Source organism: Panthera pardus, unplaced genomic scaffold (assembly GCF_024362965.1).
Source record: "Panthera pardus isolate Hobbes unplaced genomic scaffold, ASM2436296v1 HiC_scaffold_8, whole genome shotgun sequence".
Classification (NCBI taxonomy): Eukaryota; Metazoa; Chordata; class Mammalia; order Carnivora; family Felidae; genus Panthera; species Panthera pardus.
In genome coordinates, this window is record NW_026527013.1 from 152,767,424 (window position 1) to 152,789,501 (window position 22,078).

Consider the following 22,078-nt stretch of genomic DNA (forward strand, 5'->3'; position numbering starts at 1 on the left):
AAGGTAGAAAAAAATCACATCTATAACATTTTTAGACATGTATGTATATGCACATATATGTACACATATATAAACATACAGATGCAAACGGATCCCCACTAATTTATAAATAATTGGATCCAAATTGTCTTTCTAGCAGATAAATAAATTTACCTGATCAGATGGCTCAAACTTTTTACTAGTATTTCTGGAGAAGACTTAAAAGAATTTTACATCTCAAAGGCACAGAAAGAATGCAAGTTCCTCTAAGAGAATCTTTGTTGCCTAAAACCAGAATTTTTACAGAATCAAGACTTTTGAGATGAATAGAGGAGGTTTGGGAATTGGTAAAAAGGAGGGGTGGCCTTTTTCTGTTCTTGTAAAGACTCAGTTTGTAACACAAAGATAGTTGTTTATAATTCCTCAAAGAGTTGGGTTGCACCCTGAGTGCTATTAAGGAAGGGGCTGACCTACCTATCCAACTACTTTATCTTCAATTTGCTCTTTTGTATCTGGGAGATTATCTCCAACTAAGAGAAATCAGAAGATTCCTGTGTTCTTGATTTAGAGCTGTTTGTCTTTGGAGCCCTATCTCACAACCAAGATCATGACCTGAGTCAAAATCATCAGTACAATGCTTAACCAACTAAGCCATCCAGGCACCCCATTATTTGGCCAACTTCTGACCATAGGGTACTGATGAGGTTTTGGGATGATGGTGGGGTTTGGAGCTGACAGTGAAGAAAGAATTCTTGAAGACATCTTTGATGCAAAAAGGTGATTTTATTAAGGCACAGGGACAGGACCCATGGACAGAAAGAGCTGTGTAGAATGACTAGTTATACACTATGGACTTGGGGGCGATAAAGTCAAAAGGTAAGTTTCCAAGGAGACTAATATGCTCAAGACTCACAGATTACTGGAGGCCTAGCTATTATCAAGCTAAGATGGTTTGTCCCCCTAGCAAGGCATTAACATTAAGACAGTAGGGAGTTCCTAGGATTGCCTTTTTCTTGTAAACTGGTGGAGACTCCTACCAGTTTAACCGTTTGGTTATTTTCTCCCTTTCTGGTTTGGGGTAGCCAGGAATGTCCAAGGAATTTCACACATATCCCACCTGGGGTGGGGGAGGGGGGTGCTGGGCAGGGGAGGGGGGGGAAGGGGGGGGAAAGGGGGGGAAGGGGAGAGGATAGCTTGTACTTGGCCTTCAGCCTACCTTATGCTCCCTCATCAGTACCATGGAGTTCCATTTTAAAAAGGTCTTTGAATTACTTTGTCAAGTTTCAATGAGCACAAATAAACATTCATTCAGATTTTGCCCTGGCAATATTGAACCACCCCAGAAGACTCACTCTTCACCAGCTTCAGCCAATTTTCCAAGGATCTCACTTTGTAAGTGTTTCCATTAATTTTAGCTTCCCCTTGGCTGTTTAAGGGAATAACTGATAGTGATTTACAAGAGAAGCCCTCAGGGTCCCATCAACCCTAGCCTGGAGGGAGGGGGGGTGTGGGGCAGAGGTCCCTCCTTTGAGTAGATAAGGAGGCATTCAGATTTGATAAAATCTTCAAGAACAATCTTTTTTCCAGTGTCACAGTTGATTGCACCAATCTGTGGTTCTGTGCTTTAATGGACCCCCCAAGATGGGTGCAACAGGGGAGGCCCAGCTGTTGTCTTAGGTTTCTGGCTTTGGAACTGTTGCAGTTTTAAGGCCACCAAAGTCAAGGACACTTGTTTATGGCCCAGTGGTCTCTTCAGAGTGGAAAGGCAATTCAGGTAATGAATTAGTAGACTGAGTACTCAGGTAAAGGAAGATTGAAGGGGTTGTAGATGTCCCGTGGTCTTAGAGTCTTTTAGGTAACTCTTGTGTCTGTTTAACTTCTCATTAGCCTTTTGTACTGAATCAGTGAATGTATTTTGGAATTTTGGAGACTTCTACATACCAATTAAAATAGGTATCCCATCCTGGTTGTTGATAAGGGAACCCTTCAAGTGCACTTCTAGTCAGTAGATTGAGCTTCCAGGACCACACTTCTTAGACATTAAGTAGGTGGGCTGGAAGGTAAAGCACTCAGTTCTCTGAGACTTGAACATCTTATTCCTCTAAGCCTTGGGTTTCTCTGAGCCAAATTAATACCTAAGAGGGATGTACTGGAAGGTTAGGATTTTGTGGTGTTTTCTATGTACCTTGTGACACAGAGTTTTTTTTCTTGAGGTTGCTAAGTGACCTAGTGTTTGTTCTGTGACCAATATGTCCTTGCATGGAGTCTGGGCACACTGGCCACTTCAATCTAACATCTTTGCTCAATTCCCCACCTACCAACTTTGCACCTTTGGCTTCCAAGATTCTTATTAGCAGTGGCTTTTAATAGTCCAACTTGTGCCTATTTCCATTGTGTTGTGCCATTGGTTAGAAGAGGTCAAATTTCTTATTTCCCCACATCTCCCAGAAGTTTATGCAATGGATATACCTCCAAGCTTTAGGAGTTCCCTAACTGCTGCCTCTCTTTGCAGATTCCCACTATAATTGTCTGGAACCTTTCTGGGAACTATATTTTAATATATACATATTTTTATATATCATCATATATAAATATATATTTTTAAACCTATAGTTTGTTTAGATCAGAGAGTTGCACTCAAAGCCTGGAGTGACTCATCCACAGCCTTTGGTTTTGACTAGAATAACAGAGAACTCAAAGTGTTTATCAGGTTCCTTGCCTGTGTGTTTCATTGTCCCACAAGCCATTGGCAGTCAGCTTCAGATTATCCTCATTGCCAAAATCAGTTAAAAATGATTAAAGAAGAGGGGCACCTGGGTGCCTCAGTCAATTAAGCTTCCAACTTTGGCTCAGGTCATGATCTGATGGTCTGTGGGTTTGAGCCCTGCATTGAGCTCTGTGCTGACAGCTCAGAGCCTGGAGCCTGCTTCAGATTCTGTGTCTCCCTCTCTCTCTGCCCCTCCCCCGCTCACACTCTGTCTCTCTCTCCTTCAAAAATAAATAAACATTAAAAAATATGTTTAAAAAAATGATTTAAGAAGACAACATAGGTGATTCAAACAAACCTTATCTGATGCTTTATGAAGCAGGCAATGTCCACTCCCAAGAGCCCAGAGACCTGCAACCTGGGCCAGAAGGCAGGAAACTTTTATAGGATTAAAAGATAAGGAAGAAAGTAAGCGGCCACAGTTGGCTTGGTGCCAGCTGACTGCACACACTATTTCTGGCCAAGTGGAACATTTACAGGGACATGAAAGTTATCTAAATTTCAGTTTGCTGATTAGGCACCCTGGGCAGGAGCTGATTCCTCTTGGGCCTAAAAATTTATTTCAGCTATGACCTGTTAGCCAAATTTAACCTATGGCCATCTTTTCAATAGTCTGAGAGCTAGCAATGCTTTTTACATTTTTAAACATTACTTAAATGTTTTTTATTTATTTCTGAGAGAGCAAGAGCTAACGGGAGGGGGCAGAGAGAGGGAGGGAGAGACAATCCCAAGCAGGATCCACACCGTCAGTGCAGAGCCCAGTGTGGGGCTCGAACTCACGAACTGTGAGATCATGACCTGAGCTGAAATTGAGTTGGACATTTAACCGACTGAACCACCCAGGCACCCCTTTGCATTTTTTAAGGCTAGTGGAGTGTTGGGGGTGTGTGAGAGAGACCATGTTTAGCTCACAGAGTCTTAAATACTGTCTGGCCCTTGACAGGAAAAGTTTCCTGACTTTAAGCTATTTGTGCCTCTTGTTCAAATAGGGGTGACTTGCACCCTCATGGAAGCAGGGATATAAACCCTATCATAGTTTGGTAATACAGTGATACTTGATTCTAGTTGCAGTGAGTTCTTTTTTCCCCTGCAGAGGGGGGATAGGAGGAATTGATGAGCCAAGCCATAGGGTCCCCAGTTTTAGAGGTGTCCGCAGTAAGCCTGAATAGCAATCAAAGAATCTAAATGTAAAAGCCTTCGGTGTTTTCTTTCCACACCATACCTAACCTACTAAAGTGATATGCACAGGTGTGATGTCCTGCGTGAAAGCAGTTGCTTAACAAAGGGCAAATGGTGACATGATGTCAGAGAGCTTGCTGCACTTTCATTTTTTTAAATCTCATCATGGGAATCAAAGATTCTCCCATAAAGTAATGAAATTAGAATACAAATAGAATGGGAAAAAAATAGTGTATTCCCAGCTTCTTCCTAATTATATACAAGACTCATACTCATTTAAGCATATTTTATAAATAAGCAACTTTCATCAACACGGAGGCAATTTAAATGCTCGTTTTTGCCGTGAAGTTGGTGACTGTTGTGAAAGGCTTAATGATACAACCCCAAGTTCATGCCTTAGCTACAAAATTTCAGTCCAACTTTTGCTACAAACCTCATGGGAGAATATCAAGTATATATGCGCTTTCTCTGAGAAACTTTACTTCCCCCTGCCCATCTCCCATAGACCTACCCTTCCCATCTTTGAAGTATATTTTTACAAAAGTTCTCTGTAGTCTCCCAAAAAAGACAGGAATATAAAATTAACCCACCTCATTCTCATGTGCCTTATTTTTCAGAAATACGTAATCAGTTTCTTAATTACCAAGTAGCATACAGAAATTAAACCAGGTCTTTAAAACTGTGCCACAGCTCTTTGTAAACACAAAATGCATTTTTCTTCTCCGGTAGACATTGGTTCGCAGGTCTTCATTTAATTTGCTGGAATAAGAAGTGATTTAGTGGATCAATACATTTAATAAAAAGGCTTCTCCATTCATCCTCAGCTGTCAGACACTAGAAACTAGTAATAGATGATTTCTTAATAAACTTACAATGAATTAAGAGCCTCACATTTACCTTTGTGTACCTGGTAATGGCAATGGTAGTTTTATAGTTGTTATTTTAGTGGAATACAGACATTATTCAGGGAAAATCACACCACACTATCGTCTTTGAAGAGTTTAGCAAAGGTTTGGAGTGAATAATTGGTTACTCTAGCTTCAGTGCTGCTCAAAGTTACATGCAAGCCAACTGGATACTCAGGCTTTTTACTCAACACCATTGTGTTAGTACACACCTGGATGTCATGTCTACTTCAAAGAATTTCCATGCTCCAAGGTCATGTCCTTTGGTCAAAAGGTGGTAGCTGAGAATACCTAAGAGATTTCTGCATCACTTACCTGTAGAGCTCGTCCTTTGGTCTCAATAGGGAGAGTAAAGGCAGAAATGGCACATACAATGCAGACTGATGAGAAAAGACACAGGGCCCCCAGGAAGGATGCGCTCATAAGAACCTGCAAGTCACAAGGAATGACTCCATTTATTGTGTCCCAGTCACTTGTCAGCTGATTTTTTTTATGTCAAAGGGGAAATCATCTCTCCACAGACAAGAAAGAATGTCTTTTGCAGCCATTCTATAAATTGTGCCTTCCTGACGCCTCAGGGGAGTTATTTATTTGGGCCCAGCTACTGCAGGCATTTTGTGTGATTCTGTGAGTGGGGACTGACATAAGCATGTACTGGCCAGGTCAGACCTCTCTGCACCCACTCCTCCGGCATCTCCAGAGCAAACCAGTACCTAGGAAAGGTAAAAAGATCTGGTTTTCCCACACTCTCATACCAGTTTAGTTTTTTCAACCTCTAGTTCATTTTATGCAGAACTCCCTCTGCCAAACATCCACTTGTCCCCTTCAGTTCTGACAGGATGAATTAGGGGAAAAGGTTTTGGAGATGTAATCTGTAGTGTCTGGAAAGATGACATGTCTATCTATGTTCATGATGTTTCAGGTGTGACAATCGAAACTGGTGTTCATTTTTCCACATTCAGAATGAATTTCTACCAATTTGTACACAACCTTTGGCTGAGATCATGCTGTGTTACTAGCTAGTTCACACATTACCATTTCCTACATCCATTAACCCAGAGCTGCCTGAAGTTGCAAAACCTAACTGCTCTCCTAGCTAGGACCAGAGGCAACTGCATTTTGGGTTTGGGGGGGTTTTGTTTTGTTTTTAGCTTCCCTACAGAGAAACCGTGCTGGGCTTCCTAACAGGGCTCTAGCCACCTAGTAGATGTGAGTGGATAGTCTTCCAGTAAGTTCCTTTCTGCCTAAAGTCAGTTTCTCTTGTTTATAACCAAGAACCCTAATGCCTGATTATAAAAATAATTTGAGAATTCTGTTACAATTCTCAATTGAGAATTCTCTGTTCTCTGTTAAAATTCCTGGATTTCCAGGCCCCCCTTTGATGTACTGTATCAAAAAGAAAGATCTATTCATCTCTACTTCTAAAATCCAGCCCAGAACAGGAACAAAGAGGGACATTACACAGTGATAAAAGGTTTAGTCAATGAGGAAACAATTTGGAAGGTTTACGTACCAAAAAGCTTCAAAATATATTCAGTAAAAACTGAATGGAGATCTAGATAGATCCACATACAGTTGGAAACTTCAAGACTGTCCTCCCTCAACAATTGATAGAACTAGGCAGAAAATGGAGGCTATAGAAGAACTTCATGACACCATCAACCAACAGGGTCTAACTGACATTTACAGGACACCTTACCCAACAGCAGCAAAGTACGTATTCTTTTCTACTGCCCCTGCAACATTCACTAAGATAGACCATGTTCTGCGGCATAAAATGAACCTAAAAGATTTAAAATCCTAGAATGTGTTCTGACTAAAAGAGTGTCAAACTGAAATAACAGAAATATAACAGCAAAATCTCCACTTCTAATCCATGGGTCACATCTCAAAAATAAAAACAACAAAGAATATTAAATGTGTGAGACACAATAGGGACAAAAAATAAAAAAATAGGAATAAATAAGAAATGTGTAGGACGTATATGAAGAAAATTGTAACTAAAGAATATGTAAAATTGAGTAAATCTAGTTCTTAGAAAATTGTGAAAGTATACTTCTCAAAGTCATCTGTAATTCTAATGGATTCTCAATCCAAATTCCAGTAGGATTTTTTTTTTTTAGTCAATTTAGGGGAAAAAAATTGACCCTAAGGTTTATTGGAAAGAATTAACATGCAAGGAAAATCTGGAAATTTCTGAGAACAAATGCAAGTGAGAGAATCTGAGGGAAGTCACCAGCCTAAGTGGTAATAACGTTCTAACCATGAGCAGTGTGATACTGGTGCCAAAATAGAATCCAGTATGGAAGTGGGGGTTTCCAACAATGGAGTCATGGTAAATCAACTGAGAATAGCCAGACAAAAGGATGATTAGTGGCCCTGGGAACAACTAGCTAGCCATTGTTTTGTTGATTTTTAAAGCTGAATTCTTACCTCAGGCCTTAAGCAGAAATAAATTGTGAAAAGATCAAAGAATTTAATGTTTTAGATGAAAACACTGAAAGCTGTTAAACTGGTAGTATATTGGAAATATTTTTAGAAATAATGCATGAATGATGAAGGCCAATAAACATGATACAAAACATTAACTCTAGAAGTGAAAATACTTGGTAAATTGACTACATAAAAATTTAAAATTTTGCAATATGTAGATATATGTGTAGATAGATGGAGAGTTTGTGTATGTGTGTTTATATATGAGCCTAGGTACATATATACTCACACAGATGTACATAGACAAGTTACAACATTTGATAACTGCTAGTAGCCCATCACCCCTTCCCTTCTATTCTTCCAATTTCCTTTTTTTTTTAATGAAACCAGGAAGACAATGACTATAAAACCTAACAAAAATAAAATACATACACACAAAACCCCAACCGCCCTCTCAAGTGTATTGATTCAAAAATTGTAAATAAGTACCAGTAAATAAAACCTAGGGGTTCACTAACAAAACACTGGCTAAGTGGACCCTCGCTGCTATCCCCTGCACCACGGTGTGAAAGTTCTCCCCACCCACTCCTGCTCCCTCCCTCATTTGCCCTGCCAGGTGTTCCCCAACAAGTCTCTTGCACATTGAATTCTCTGTTAGCATCAGCTTTCCCAAAGACTGAAACTATTTCAGTAAAATAGTTGGATACAAAATCAATATAAAAAATAAATTCAGGAGCACCTGGCTGGGTCAGAGGAGCATGTGACTCTTGATACTGGGGTCATGAGTTCAAACCTCATGTTGGGTATAGAGATTACTTAAATAATAAAAAATAAATGCATTTTCTATATTAAAACATTCAAAAACAATTTTTTAACCTGTATTCTTTTTTGACAGAGTGCAAGTGGGGACAGGCAGAGAGAGAGGGAGACTCAGAATTGGAAGCAGTCTCCAGGCTCTGAGCTGCCAACACAGCACCCGATGCAGGGCTCCAACCCACGAACCGTGAGATCATGACATGAGATCATGACCTGAGCTGAGAGTAGGATGCTCAACCAACTAAGCCACCGAGGTGTGCCCCTCAAAAAATGTTTTGATGCCTACTACATGCCAGGTACTGGAGGAGCTAGAAATACAAAAGATAGTAAAACAAGCCCATATTGTCCTCACAGGGCTTAAAGTGTTGGAAGAGAGCGATTTTGAATAGCCTGGCAAAACAAATCAGCAATTATAATCTGATAATCTGAAGGAAAATTTCAAGGGGTCATAAAAGCTCACAGCAGAGAGACCAGACTTAATTTAAGGCATCAGGGAGGGCTTTTCTGAGCAAAGAATCCTAGCTTACTGGAAGTGGAGACAGGGTAGAAAGGGAGAAGTTTCCAGTCCATGGTAATAGCAAGTGAGAGAATCCCGGAAGGCGGTAACTGTGGTAATCAACTACAAACACCAGATTGCTTACAGCTAGGTAAATGGGTATGAGCACAAGGTTGGGAGCCTTAGTGGTGGAGTCTTGTAAACCAAGTTGAGGATCTGGGTCTTCGTCTAAGAGGAAGGGCAAGACAATAAAGGATTATAAACAAAAGAACACAGATCAACATGGATACAGGGAGGAGAGGAAGTTGAAGGAGAGTAAGAGCTTGCAGAATAGTCCGGATGCTCTCTTGGCAGCCCAGTGTGGTGAGGGTAGTTTGAACCAGAGTGGTGCAGGTGGTGAAAAAGGAGGGAAGGTGAATTATGCAGGATCTACTAGGAGGCTAAATCCACATGGTTGGGGACTGAATAGCTGGGGAGGGTGAAGGGAGTGAAGACCAGGTTGGAAAGTGACAACATTCACTGATGGGGACTGTGTAAGAGGAATGCGTTTGGGAAAGATATCCTGAGTATGATTTTGAGACATCTGAGTGGAAATGCCCAGGAGGTGATTACATTCATGAATCCGGAGTTCAGAAGAAAGACCTAGTCCAGAGATACAAAGTTGGGATTCATGAGCAAATGACTGGTAACTAAAATCATAAAAATTAGTGAAATCACCTACATGGAGATAGATTATAAAAAGATGAGGGTCTAAAACTGAGCACCGAGAATCCTCAACAATAGAGAAAAAGCAGAGGAAGATCAATCACAAGTTGAGAAGGAACAGCTGGAGATCCAGGAGAAAACCCAAAGTGTGCCAGGTGATGGATGCCAAGGGAAGAGGTAGCCATCAGTGTTTACAGTGAGGGAGAAGTCAAGTGTGATGGGAGATTAAAACAAGGTTTGAATTTAGAGACATGGTCATCATCAGAGACACCATCAAGAATCATTTTGGTGGAGTAGGGATGGCTGCAGCAGGTTTGGGGGCAAGGGAATGAGTGGGGAAAGGAAGTGAGGACAGTGTAGGAAAGGAACCCATTCAAGTAGTTTGGCTGGAAAGAGAAGGAAAGAAAGTCAATGGGGGTGAGTTTACCTTTTGTAAGCTATGGAATCGTAAGTACATTAAATGTGACTTGAGGGGCATCTGGATGGCTCAGTCGGTTAAGCATCCAACTTCAGCTCAGGTCATGATCCCACGGCATATGAGTTTGAGCCCTGCATCAGGCTCTGTGCTGATAGCTCAGAGCCTGGAGCTTGCTTCAGATTTTGTCTCCCTCTCTCTCTGACCCTCCCCCGCTTGTGCTCTGTCTCTCAATTATAAATAAACATTTTAAAAAAAATTTTTAAATAAATGTTGACTGGAAGCATTCCATCTGGAGGGATAGACTAGAATCACAATACAGATGCGATTATAAATTTGAAAAACTCAAGAGGCTCGAATGAAAAACCATCTTGAATGCATTCAGTGAGCTGGCTGTTTGCAAATCAACAGCTTTTCCAAATACAAATAACTTAGAATGCAAGACTAGAATTTATAATGAAAGCAAATAATCTATTCACAATAACAATGAAAAGCCTTAAAATGCCTAAGAATAAATTTTAACAAGATATGCAGGAGCTCTTTGAAGAAACACTAACATGTCAGCAAGGAACAGCATAGAACAAACATTGAACAAATTGACACAAACTCTGCTCTTAGGAAGATAATACCAAGGGGGAAGAAAAGTCCATTTTTTCCTAAATTAATGGATACATTTAATGAATTAATCATTAAAATCTTAATAGGATTTGGACAGGCAAGGGAGGCACATTGTAATTAAATGATTCTGAGGCTTATCTGAGAAAAAAGAACAATTAGGTGGGGCCTAGGCAGCCAGTTTTGAAAATGTACTATAAATATTCAACTAATAAGAATATGACAATGACGAAACCAGACAGATTAATGGACTAAAATAGTTAGGCTAGAAATAGACCAAGAAATTGTGGAAAGGTAAGCAAATAGACATTTCTAATCCAGGAGTAAAAAATAGGTTATTAAATCAAGTGTGTAGGCACCACTGGCCTTCCATCTAGGGAATCATAAAGCTGTTTGCTGCATTAGGCCTCCTACTGCTGTATCCCAATGGCCTGGGAGAGGACAAGTCAGGGATTTCTCGATCGGAACCAGGGATGTTTTTAAACACTTTTATATGCATGCTATACTTCAATAAAATGCTTATGAATCCTCTCCCCCAAAATGAGAAGTCCACAGAGTACGGGCAAGGAGATGTGTATTTTCACAATCCTAATCACAGAACACAGAAGTTGTAAAGAAAATACTAATAAATTTGTCTGTGAACTTACAGTTTCTGTACAAAGCAAGGAGAACATAAATAAGAATGAAAAACAAATGGAAAATTGGGACAAATATTTACAATATGCCGGAAAAATGGTTAAAATCCTCCATGTATGAAGGACTCACCAATCAAGGATTTAAAACTGAATTGGAAAATGGGAAGGACCCTGAATGGACAAGCTAAAAAAGATAAAATACCCAATTAAAATGCGCAAAGAACATTCAGTTTCATTACTCGTCAAAGAAATGCTAAATATAATAACAAAGATCATTTATTGCCAGTGAGACTAGCAAATATGACAAAGACTGACAAACCCAGTTGGCAAATCTGTGAAGCAGCAAGACCTTACTCACCAGTGCAACATTCCAAAGGAGAGTTTTAGCACAATGTGTCAAAATGGAAAATGAGCAGACCCCTTGACCTACTTACCACTCCAATTCCTAGGAATTTATCCTAAAGAGATAATCCCAAAGTTAGATAAAAATGCAAGCACGAGGATGCTCATTACTGTTATTTATAATAGAAAAATATCCAATAGTCTAGACCTTTAACAATATAGAACCGATAAAGTAATTGGAAATTTACTTTTGGAATATGCATACAAGGGTCTATTTTTCAGCATCAACAGAGAGCTTGACTTTTATTCATATGAAAAAAATGTCTGCAATGTATTGTTGCATACAAAAAGCAGACTACAAAATGTATGTTGTTATCAACCTAAAAAGTTCCCATTCAAGATGGCAACATAGGAGGATCCTGAAAGCAACTCCTCTGTGGACAGACTGAATCTACAGCTAAATAGGAAACCATTTCCTCTGAAAGAAACACAGAAACTAGCCGAGCAACTCCTAAGCGTAAGGTAAACAAGAAAAAAATCCACATCAAAACAGTAGGAGAGGCTGAGACACAATCTTGCCATAAACCCCACCCCTGGTGCAGCCGCCACAATCAGGAGGGAACTTAGAACTCCAAGCTTCTCCCTGAGGACCTAAGGGTTTGAATCCCACATCTGGCACCCCAACTTTTAAGACCTGTGCCTGAGAGATGAGTCCCCACAACATCTAGCTTTGAAAGCCAATGAATGGGCTTGTATCCATGAGATCCACACAGCCACATCAATCTGAGAAACAGTTCTTAAAGGGCTCACATGAACTCACCTGGCTACCTACCCCTCCCTCCCACCCATCCCCGCTCTCCCTCCCCCACCAACTGCCACCCTCCCACACCCCCACCCAGGGTACAGAGGCAACACACTGAAACACATCCAGTCTTTTTGTGAAAGAGGCCTATTTTCTTCTCTTAAAGCATCACCCTGATAGGCAAGCATCTACTTGAACACACAAAGAGGAATTTACTGAAATATTCTCCAAATATGGAGGCCAGCAGTTGCCAGCTTTACATCCTCCCTCGACCTTGCTCCAGATCTCTGGTATCTCCAAGGAAGGAGCTCGTGCACATGTCTGGTGCCCTAGTTTTTGTGGCTACTGCCCAGGAGACATCTGATCACCTGTCTCCGATGGCCAGCAGGGCTGAAGTTTATGGGTCCACAGGAATATAACAAGCAAACAGTTCCTGTACTGTAACCAGCTACACCACAGGACACAGCAGTGGAAAGCCAGCACACAGAAACTCTGTCTGTCTGGATTTCTGGAAAAGAGGCCAATTAGCTGATCTTCATAGCTGTAGCCTGTGGTCAGGTGTCTAACTACATACACATTTAGGGGCCAACTGTAATCCTCCCCAGACCCTTCAGAGGGTGAGTGCCATCTTCTCCCTCTGGCTCACTCCAGGTCACCAGCATCTCCCGGAAAGGAGCTTAAACATATGTCTGCCCCAGTTTTGGTGGCTGCCACCCAGGGACACCCCTTGGTCATCTGGTTCTGGTGGCCAGCAGAACTTCTATTCATTGGTCCCATAAGACCGCAACAGACAGAAACAGTTGCCAGCTGGCTGCCTGCCCTCTGACCCCACCCAGAGCACAGCGCAGGCACGGCCGATTGAAACACGGCAAACACACAACCAGTCTTTCTGTAAAGAGGCCGATTCATTTATCTTCAAGGTGTGGCCTGAGGGGCAGACTTCCACTTCAACATACATTTAGGGGCTGACTACACCACTCTCGAGAGAAGCAGTACCAGCTTCACACTTTCCCTCTGCCCCACCCCATAAAGTAGCAAAAAAACAAAACAAAAAAAACCCCTCCACTAATCTGTGAATGGATACTCAAAAAGATGTTAAGTGTGACATCAAAAACATAAAATGGGTAAGTAAAAAAATGGATGCCTACAAATGAGTTCAAACTTAAACTGTCATCAACTTAAAATAGACTGTTGTATCTATACAAGGTCTTACATAAGCCTCGTGGTTATCACAAAGCAATAACCTAGAGTAGATACACAAAAGATTAAGAATCCAAGCAAACCTCTACAGAAAATGATCAAGTCACAAAGGGAAAGCAAGAGAAGAAGAAGAAGAACAAAGCCAGAAAACAATGAACAAAATGGTAGTAAGTGCATACGTATCAATAATTACTTTAAATGTAGGACTAAAGTCTTTAATCAGAAGGCACAGAGTGGCTGCATGGCTACAAAAACAAGACCCATCTCAATGTTGTGTATAAGAGACTTACTTCAGATGTAAAAATGCAAACAGACTCAAAGCAAAGGGATGCAAAATTATATTCCATGCAAATAGAAACAAAAAGAAAGCTGCGGTACCTATATTTTATCAGACAAAATAGCCTTTAAGACAAAGACTGTGAAAGACAAAGAAAGGCAATACAAAATGATAATGGGATCAATTCAACAAAAATGACATAGCACTTATATTTATGTACCCAACAGAGAGGCACCTAAATATACAAAGCAAATACTAACACACCAAAGGGAGAAATAAGTAGCAATAATACGAGACTTTAATACCACACTTTGATCGATGGATAGATTGTCCAACCAGAAAATCAATAAGGAAACATTGGTCTTAAATGACATGTTAGACCAGATGGACTCAACATATATACAGATTCCATCCAAAAGCAACAGAATACACCTTTTTCTCAAGGATACATGGAATATTCTCCAGGATAGATAATAAATGTGTTAGACCACAAAACAAGTCTTAATAAATTTAAGAAGACTAAACTCCTATCAAGTACCCTTTGCCCCATTAGTATGAAACTAGAAACTAATTACAAGAAGAAACTGGAAAATTCACAATTATGTTGAAATGGAACAACATGTTACTGAACAGCCAAGGAGTCAAAGAAGAAATCAAAGGAGAAATAAAAAAATACCGTGAGATAAATGAAAATAGAAATGCAACATACTAAAACTTATGGATACATAAAAAGCCATTCTAAGAGGGAAGTTCACAGTGATAAAGCCTATTTCAGGAAATAAGAAAGATCTCAACTAAAAAACTTAACTTTATACCACAAGGACCTAGAAAAAGAACAAATGAAGCCTAAAGTTAATAAAAGGTAGGAAATTGGGGCTCAGTCAGTTAAGTGTCTGACTTTGGCTCAGGTCATGATCTCGCATTTCGTGAGTTCGAGCCCCATATTGGGCTCTGTGCTAAGCTCAGAGCCTAGAACCTGCTTCAGGCTCTGTGTCCCTCTCTCTCTGCTTCTCCCCACTCTCACTCTGTCTCTCTCTCTCTCTCTCTCAAAAATAAATACACATTAAAAAAAAATAGAATGTAGGAAATAACAATGATCAAAGTGGAAATAAATGGACACTAAAGAGACAATAGAAAAGATCAATAAAACTAAGAGCTATTTTGGTAAAAAAAAAAAAAAAAAAAAAAAGACAATCCTTCAGCTAGACTCACCAAGAAGAGAGAGGACTCAAATCAGAAATGAAAGAGGAAATGTTACAACTAATGTCACAGAAATACAAAGGATCATAACAGACTATTATGAACAATTATATCAACAAATTGGACAACTTAGAAGAAATGGAAAGATTCCCAGAAATATACCATCTACTAAGACTGAATCATGAAGAAATAGAAAATGTGGGTGTGCCTGGGTGGCTGAGTCAGTTAAGCACCTGACTCTTCATTTCAGCTGAGGTCATGATGTCACGGTTCATGAGATCAAGCCTCATATTAGTCTCTGTGCTGACAACATGGAGCCTGCTTGGAATCCTCTCTGCCCCTCTCCTGCTCATGCTCTCTCTTTCTGAATATAAATAAATAAACCTTAAAAAAAATAGAAAATCTGAACAGGTAAATTACTAGTAAGGAGATTAAATCAGTAATCAAAAAATTCCCAACAAACCCAAGTCTAAGACCATTGGCTACACTGGTAAATTCTGCCAAACATTTAAAGAATCAATACCAATCCTTCTCAAATTCCTTTAAAACATATAAGAGGGAACACTTCCAAACTCATTTTACAAGGCCGGCATTACCCTGATACCTAAGCCAAAATCTTTAATGTTTATTTATTTATTTTCAGAGAGAGAACACCTGGGTAAACAGGGGAGGGGCAGAGAAACAGGGAGAGACAGGATCCCAAGCAGGTGCCCCTAGACCGCTATCTTAAATCATACACAAAAATCAACTCAACTCAACCTAACGCAAAATTCATCATGTCACCTCCCTGCTTAAAACCCTTCGATTATTTCCCACTACTCCTCAGAAAAAAATCCCAACTCCTCAATATGCCTGTCAGGCACTTTCTCTCCCTGTACATCTCTCCCCTTAACTCAGCACAGCTATTTTCTGTTCCTGGAACACCCCAGTCTCGGCCGCATCTCCAGGCCCTTGCACCACCAGGCATCCTACTTGAAATGCTATTTCTCTTTGTAAGTTGTCAACTTCTCATATTCCAGGTTTCAACTCCATTGTCACCTTCCCCGAGAGGTTTTGCCTGCCACCCCTTCGATTATCAAATTACCTCCACAGCACTTATATCATCTGAAATTATCATAATTATTTCATATTTGTAAATTCCCAACTTGAAAGGAAGCCTCTTGAGAGCAAGAATCTTGGGGTGGGTGTTCTGCCAAGCGTTAACAGTAGGCTTTCCCTGGAAAAGTCCCACGGCTACCATATGCTAATTTCCATACTACACTACCACCAAGGGTAATTTCAAGGTCCACCGTGACCACAACCAGCTTGTAAAATTTCCTGAAAACTTAACAGTTCACTTTCACAAGCCAGGGCAGGCCAGCTCCAGCCCCACCACTGGAAACTTGTCTGACTTATTTACTGCTACAACTAAATAAAACTAGAACAATGCCAGGCACAGAGCCAAGTGTGTAGTAAGTGGTGATGGGGTGTTGAGTTGGAATAAAATAAGTCTCAATTCTGTTCAGTCAGATATAGATGGTAGCTAGTTGAGTCCTTTTTTTTTTTTTTGCCAGCTGCCAAACTGTTTCTAGAATTTGCAGACAATTATTTTGGAGTCAGCTTGTTGAGTGGGTCATTACAAGAGGTTCCTAAGTGAGGAGCAACAGGAGGAGGAAGAGGAGGAGGCAAGAGTGAGGGGAGTGAAAAGGGAAGGGGGAAGAGGAAGAATTAAGTGCAAGGAAAGCTTGTCTCTTGGTTGGTATTTTCCCTGTTGATGGCCGTGCTTCTCAGCAGGCGGTCCACAGACCAATCCCATCAGCTTTGCTCTGGGGACTTGTTACAACTACTGTAGTGGTCCCACAGACCAGCATCTATCTCTGGCCGGAATCTAGCAACCTTCTTGTTACCGTGTTACTCGTAATTCTGACACACACTGAAGTTTGAGAACCACGTCCAAGGGAAGGCTGACAGATTATGAGCTCATTAGAGCGACACGAAGACCTCACTGGAAGCAGCTCACCCCACCCCAAATGCAGGCACATATCCTAGGAGTGGATTCTAACTTCCCATTCCAGATCTGTTAAGAAAGCAAAACATTCCAATTGTATCGTGATTGAAATACCGGACTTAAAAGTACTTTTGTGATTGAGAAACATTTGTTTGAATATTTAGCATTTTGGCCCTATTAGTGATCATTGTTACTATTAGGTAGCATTAATTATTTACTATGTGTCATAGTGCTTTCCATGTGTTAATCTCATTTGATGCTCAGAACAAATCTATGTGGTAGGTGCTATCATTGATCTTTATTTTACAAATGAGGGGGGGCAGATATAGAGACGAGTGACTTAACTATAAAAAGTTGTGACCCTCTGGCTGCAGGACACTAAGCAGACCAGAGCCTTATGGCCCCAGAAGACTCAGTCCCAGTAGGCAATCTTTCCTGGTCCACAAAACCACTAAAAGCCATGTGGTCTCTAGGGTAAATACCCACAAATACCCAGAAAACCTCTTTCAAGTGGTTGAAAAACAGTCTCAATTTCTAATGAAAGCTTGGAAAATAAACTATACCTTGGCCTGATCATCCAGAAACAGGATTAATAATTTACTTCTGTGTTTCACCACTATGTTCTTTTCTGAAAATTGTGAAGTCGTCAGTATAACAGAACTTTGAAAATCACTAGACAAAAGCTGCCCTCATTTTTCCTTAAGATGAGTGGAAAAAGCACTCCCAAAATAGCTAAAAACACACAAACAATTTTATAGCAAATACATGAGACAGACTGCTCAGCCCGCAACAACCTCCTTTCTTTGAAAACTGCATTTCCCCCAGCTGCATTTGTAGGTAACCTTGACTCCTGGTCACAACTGATTTAGCTCAAGTATGAACATCTGACCAGACATGACTAGTGACAGTCCCTTTCTATGGATGCAGAGAGAGTGCATCAGTGTCTTCTGGTGGCTGGATCTAAGGGTCTACATTTGAGATTCATGGGATGGCCTTGTACACAGGCAAGCATAGTACTGGTCTTCAGGGAGAGTGGGGTAAATCCTGAATGCTCAGAAAGGCAAAGGAGTGACTATGGGCCCAGACAGACATGAGGAGGAGAGGGCCTGAGTCCCTGTTACCACCGCTGCCTGGATCAGATTCTCCCAGGGCCTAGCCTCACTCCTGTCTTTTTGCTGCAGTCAGCTTGGGTGGATTTCCATTTCTGTGGCCAAAAGAGAAGGACCAGTGCAGATGAGCCAGCTGTTTAGCCCTCTGAAGAAACATTACCATGTGTAGCACCATATCTGCCTATATCCTTCCTCAAACAAGGGTCCATCCATGATTCCAGGCCACCTTTGGATTTTTATCCCAGTCTGCACTAGGTTTGCCCTAGCACTAGACTTATGCTGCCCACAAATGCCCCCGGGCACTTCTATAGTCTGTTTTTCAGTTGTGCCCCAGAATAGGGTCAGGGCTCAAATCAACTGTCATTCAACTGCTCAAGCTCCTCGCATCCTCCATTTCTTTTCTATCTTCCCACAACAATGCCCCACAAAATTCAAACCCTGCATGAGATGAAATACAGTTTATTGACCAGCTACAAGCCTGGAAGCTTTTAGTTAGCCTCTCTCCCTAACCCATATTCACCAAACAATGGGAAAACAGCAACGCAAGAAAAATCATTAAGTAAACAGAAATCCCTGATTAAACCCTTAACTTGAAAGGATGTGGAATGCATCTTTCCCCATCTACTTTAGACTTCTTCCCCCGCCCCCCTACAAAAACTCCTGGACTGTACCTGGGATATAAATGGTGCCACCATTGCACCAATGCGACACAGGGAGCCGCTGGTCCCCATCCCCAAAGCGCGCATCGTTGTGGGATAGACCTGGAGGGAGGAGCATAAGAAGCATCAGTTTGCTTGGACTTTTTCCTTCCCAAGTCCCCTTCCCTTCCTCCCCTTGCCAAGCTTTGGTATATATCAAATACAAGACTTTTTTTTTTCTTTTCTTTCTTTTTTTGTTTTTTGTTTTGTTTTGAGAGAAAGCATGTGCTCATGAGCAAAGGAGAGGCAGAGAGAGAGGGAGAGAGAATCTTAAGGAGACTCCACACTCAGTATGGAACCCATTGTGGGGCCTGATCTCACAATGGTGAGATCATGACCTGAGCCAAAATTAAAGAGTTGGACACTTAACTGACTGAGCCACCCAGATGCCCCTCAAATACCAGATATTCTATACAGATATATAGGATATGAGATACAGGACATGTGTGTTCTCAGGCATACAACTTTGCATTCTTAAATATTAGAGAAATGATAAACACTTAGCAATTATCCTTTAAATGACCAAATTCCAAAATATGTTTAATTGAATATTCCAAGTATAATTTCAAAAAGGTAAGCTTTGGAATCAAACAGAAGGTTTCCATTTTAAAGCTATAAATGTATAAAGTGGTTCTACTAATGGGGTGCTGGGGTGGCTCAGTTGGTTAAATGTCCGACTTCACTCAGGTCATGATCTCGCGGTCTGTGAGTTCGAGCCCCACATCAGGCTCTGTGCTGACAGCTCAGAGCCTGGAGCCTGCTTCGGATTCTGTGTTTCGCTCTCTCTCTGTCCCTTCCCTGCTTGCACTCTCCCTCTCTCTCAAATAAACATTTAAAAAATAAATAAATGGGGTGCGTGGGTGACTCAGTCTGTTGAGCATCCGACTTCGACTCAGGTCATGATCTCACGGTCTGTGAGTTCGAGCCCCACATCAGGCTCTGTGCTGACAACTCAGAGCCTGGAGCCTGTTTTGGATTCTGTGTCTACCTCTCTCTCTGCCCCTCCCCCACTCATGCTCTATCTCTCTGTCAAACATTAAAAAAAATTGTTTTAATAAATAAATAAAAAATAAAGTGGTTCTACTGAAGGGAAAGAAAATCCTCCCCAAATAATGATTCAGTGAAACCTTTAATACAGATACAGTGAAAAGACTTGACCAGTGTGCCAGGTACATGCTATACCATTCATCACATTCTTGTTGCAGAATTTTATGTCCTGGGGCCCCTGGCTGGCTCAATGAGTAGAGCACACAACTCTTAATCTCAGGGATCTGAGTTCAAGCCCCATGTTTGGCGTGGAACATACTTAAAAGAAAAAAAGAATCTTATGGCATAATCTACTTTTTTGATGCAACTTTATTACATTTATAATAAAACTTCATTAATCTGGACTTTATTAATTCCAAATTCTTATAGGAACTGGCAAAAGTAAGCAAATGGTATTTAACACATTATAGGGAGAATACTTAATCTAAGAATGGTTTTTCAAAACTCAAGAATTTTCTCTCAAAGCTATACAATACCAGTAGTTTTTATTGCATTCACTAAAGCAAAGCACATAGCCCCTTTCCTCAGTCACATTTTGTTAAGTAGCATCTGTCAAATACAAAATCAAGAAGCTTTCTGGCCTAGCTGAAACCACCGTTTTTGTAAGAGAAGGTCTAGGAGTTGAGTGCCTTTTTTGGAAGCTTTTTTCTTTTTCTGGAAAATGAGGCTGAAAATGACTAAAAATAATGGATTCAGATACATGGTGACAATATCAGAGCAATGAAAATAAAGTCTTTTTTACATGTTTTGACAATTCTGGGTGGGATAATAGAAGATAATCATCTTCAGGTATATACCTTTGATTTTTTTAGACAACAAGTATCACAAAGATTACTCAGAAATGACCTTTTAAATCAATTTGCCCCAAAATACGTTAAGTTGAATATTTCAAATATAACTAGAAACACACTGTATTACTCATGTCAAATACGCCAGTTTCCTATTTTTATCTGTATGGGGAGAAAAGAGTATTCTTCACTGTGGCTTTAATGGTTTTGACATGCCATATCTATAATCTGAACAAACAGACTTTTGCATTTCCTGAGATGAAAATGAACATAGCTTCCCCCTGCAGTCTGCCTGTACTGCCCTCCTTGGGTAAGTGTACCTCAGTCCTAGGGTGGCAGGGTCCTCCCCAGAAGACTAGCACAAATCCCCATCCACACCACATCTCCCAACCAGGGAGTTTTTCAAGGCTTCAGTTCTAGTGAAGCAGCATCAGGTCTCATTTAACAAGCAGACCAGAGCACAGCTAGTTAAACTCATCACATTCTGGCAAAGCTCCAAACACTGCCCATAGCAGGCAAGCAGAGCCTCTCCAGGCAAGCAGAGCCTCTCCAGATGACTGGCCTGAGGGACAGAGCAACCCAAACACAACAGCAGAGTGCACACAACAAACACCAGAGTCACTCATTTACTGAAGCACCAGGCCTGGACACCATATGACCTCTTCTTCACAAAACCATTACTCTGAACAACAGGAAGGATAACAGGCCTTTCTAATGCACAGAGGAAGGCAGAGATTTGGACAAAAATGCCAAGATGGAGGAATTTATCCCAAATGAAACAATAAGATAAGGTCATGGCCAGATATCTAAGTGAAACAGATATAGGTAACATGCCTGATGAAGAATTTAGCAATGATTCTAAGGATAGTCACTGGGCTTGAGAAAAGAATGGAAGACTTAAGGGAGGCCATTACCACAGAGATACAAGAATTAAAGAAGAATCAGAGATGAAAAATGCCATAATTGATACTGGGAACCGACTGGATGCAAGAACTCAAGGATGGAAAAAGCAGAGGAAGGAGTAAGTGACACAGAAGAAAAAATTGAAAACAATGAAGTTGAACAAAATGGACAGAAAGAAGAATTATGAAACACAAGAATAGACTTAGTGAACTCAGTGACTCCATCAAACATAATAACATTCCTAGTATAGGAGTCCCAGAAGAAGAGAGAACAAGAGACTGAAAATTTATTTGAGGAAATAGCTGAAAACTTCCCTCACCTGAGGAAGGAAAAAGACATCCAGACCCAGGAGGCAGAGACAACTCCTGTCAAAATCAACAAACACATTGCAGCAACTTCTTACTCAACACATCTCCCGAGGCAAGGGAAACAAAAGCAAAAATGAACTATTGGGACCTCATCATGATAAAAATCTTCTGCACAGCAAAGGAAACAATCAGTAAAACTGAAAGGCAACTGACAGAATGGGAGAAGATATTTGCAAACGACATATCAGATAAAGAGTTAGTCCAAAATCTATAAAGAACTTATCAAGTTCAACACCCAAAAAACAAATAATCCAGTGAAGAAATGGACAAAAGACATGAATAGACACTTCTCCAAAGAAGACATCCAGATGGCCAACCGACACATGAAAAAATGCTCAACATCACTCATCATCAGGGAAATACTAATCAAAACCACAATGAGATGTCACCTCATACCTGTCAGAATGAATAA

At 40.6% G+C, this 22,078-nt stretch overlaps 1 protein-coding gene across 2 annotated transcripts in view; it reads right to left on the reverse strand.

Moving 5' to 3' along the window:
• Positions 1-3,872: 3,872 nt before the first annotated feature.
• SVOPL (SVOP like) overlaps positions 3,873-22,078 on the reverse strand; it is a 67,643-nt gene continuing 49,437 nt past the window's right edge. Inside the window, exons 13-15 of one of the 2 annotated variants that reach the window (XM_019452890.2) lie at positions 18,534-18,623; positions 5,146-5,259; positions 3,873-4,684 (exon numbers count right to left, since the gene is read on the reverse strand). In XM_019452890.2, the coding sequence (XP_019308435.1) occupies positions 4,673-4,684; positions 5,146-5,259; positions 18,534-18,623 (216 nt within the window). In that variant the 3' untranslated portion in view covers positions 3,873-4,672. Of the gene's footprint in view, positions 4,685-5,121; positions 5,260-18,533; positions 18,624-22,078 lie in introns of those variants that run through there. The other variant, XM_053897563.1, reaches the window with a different exon arrangement.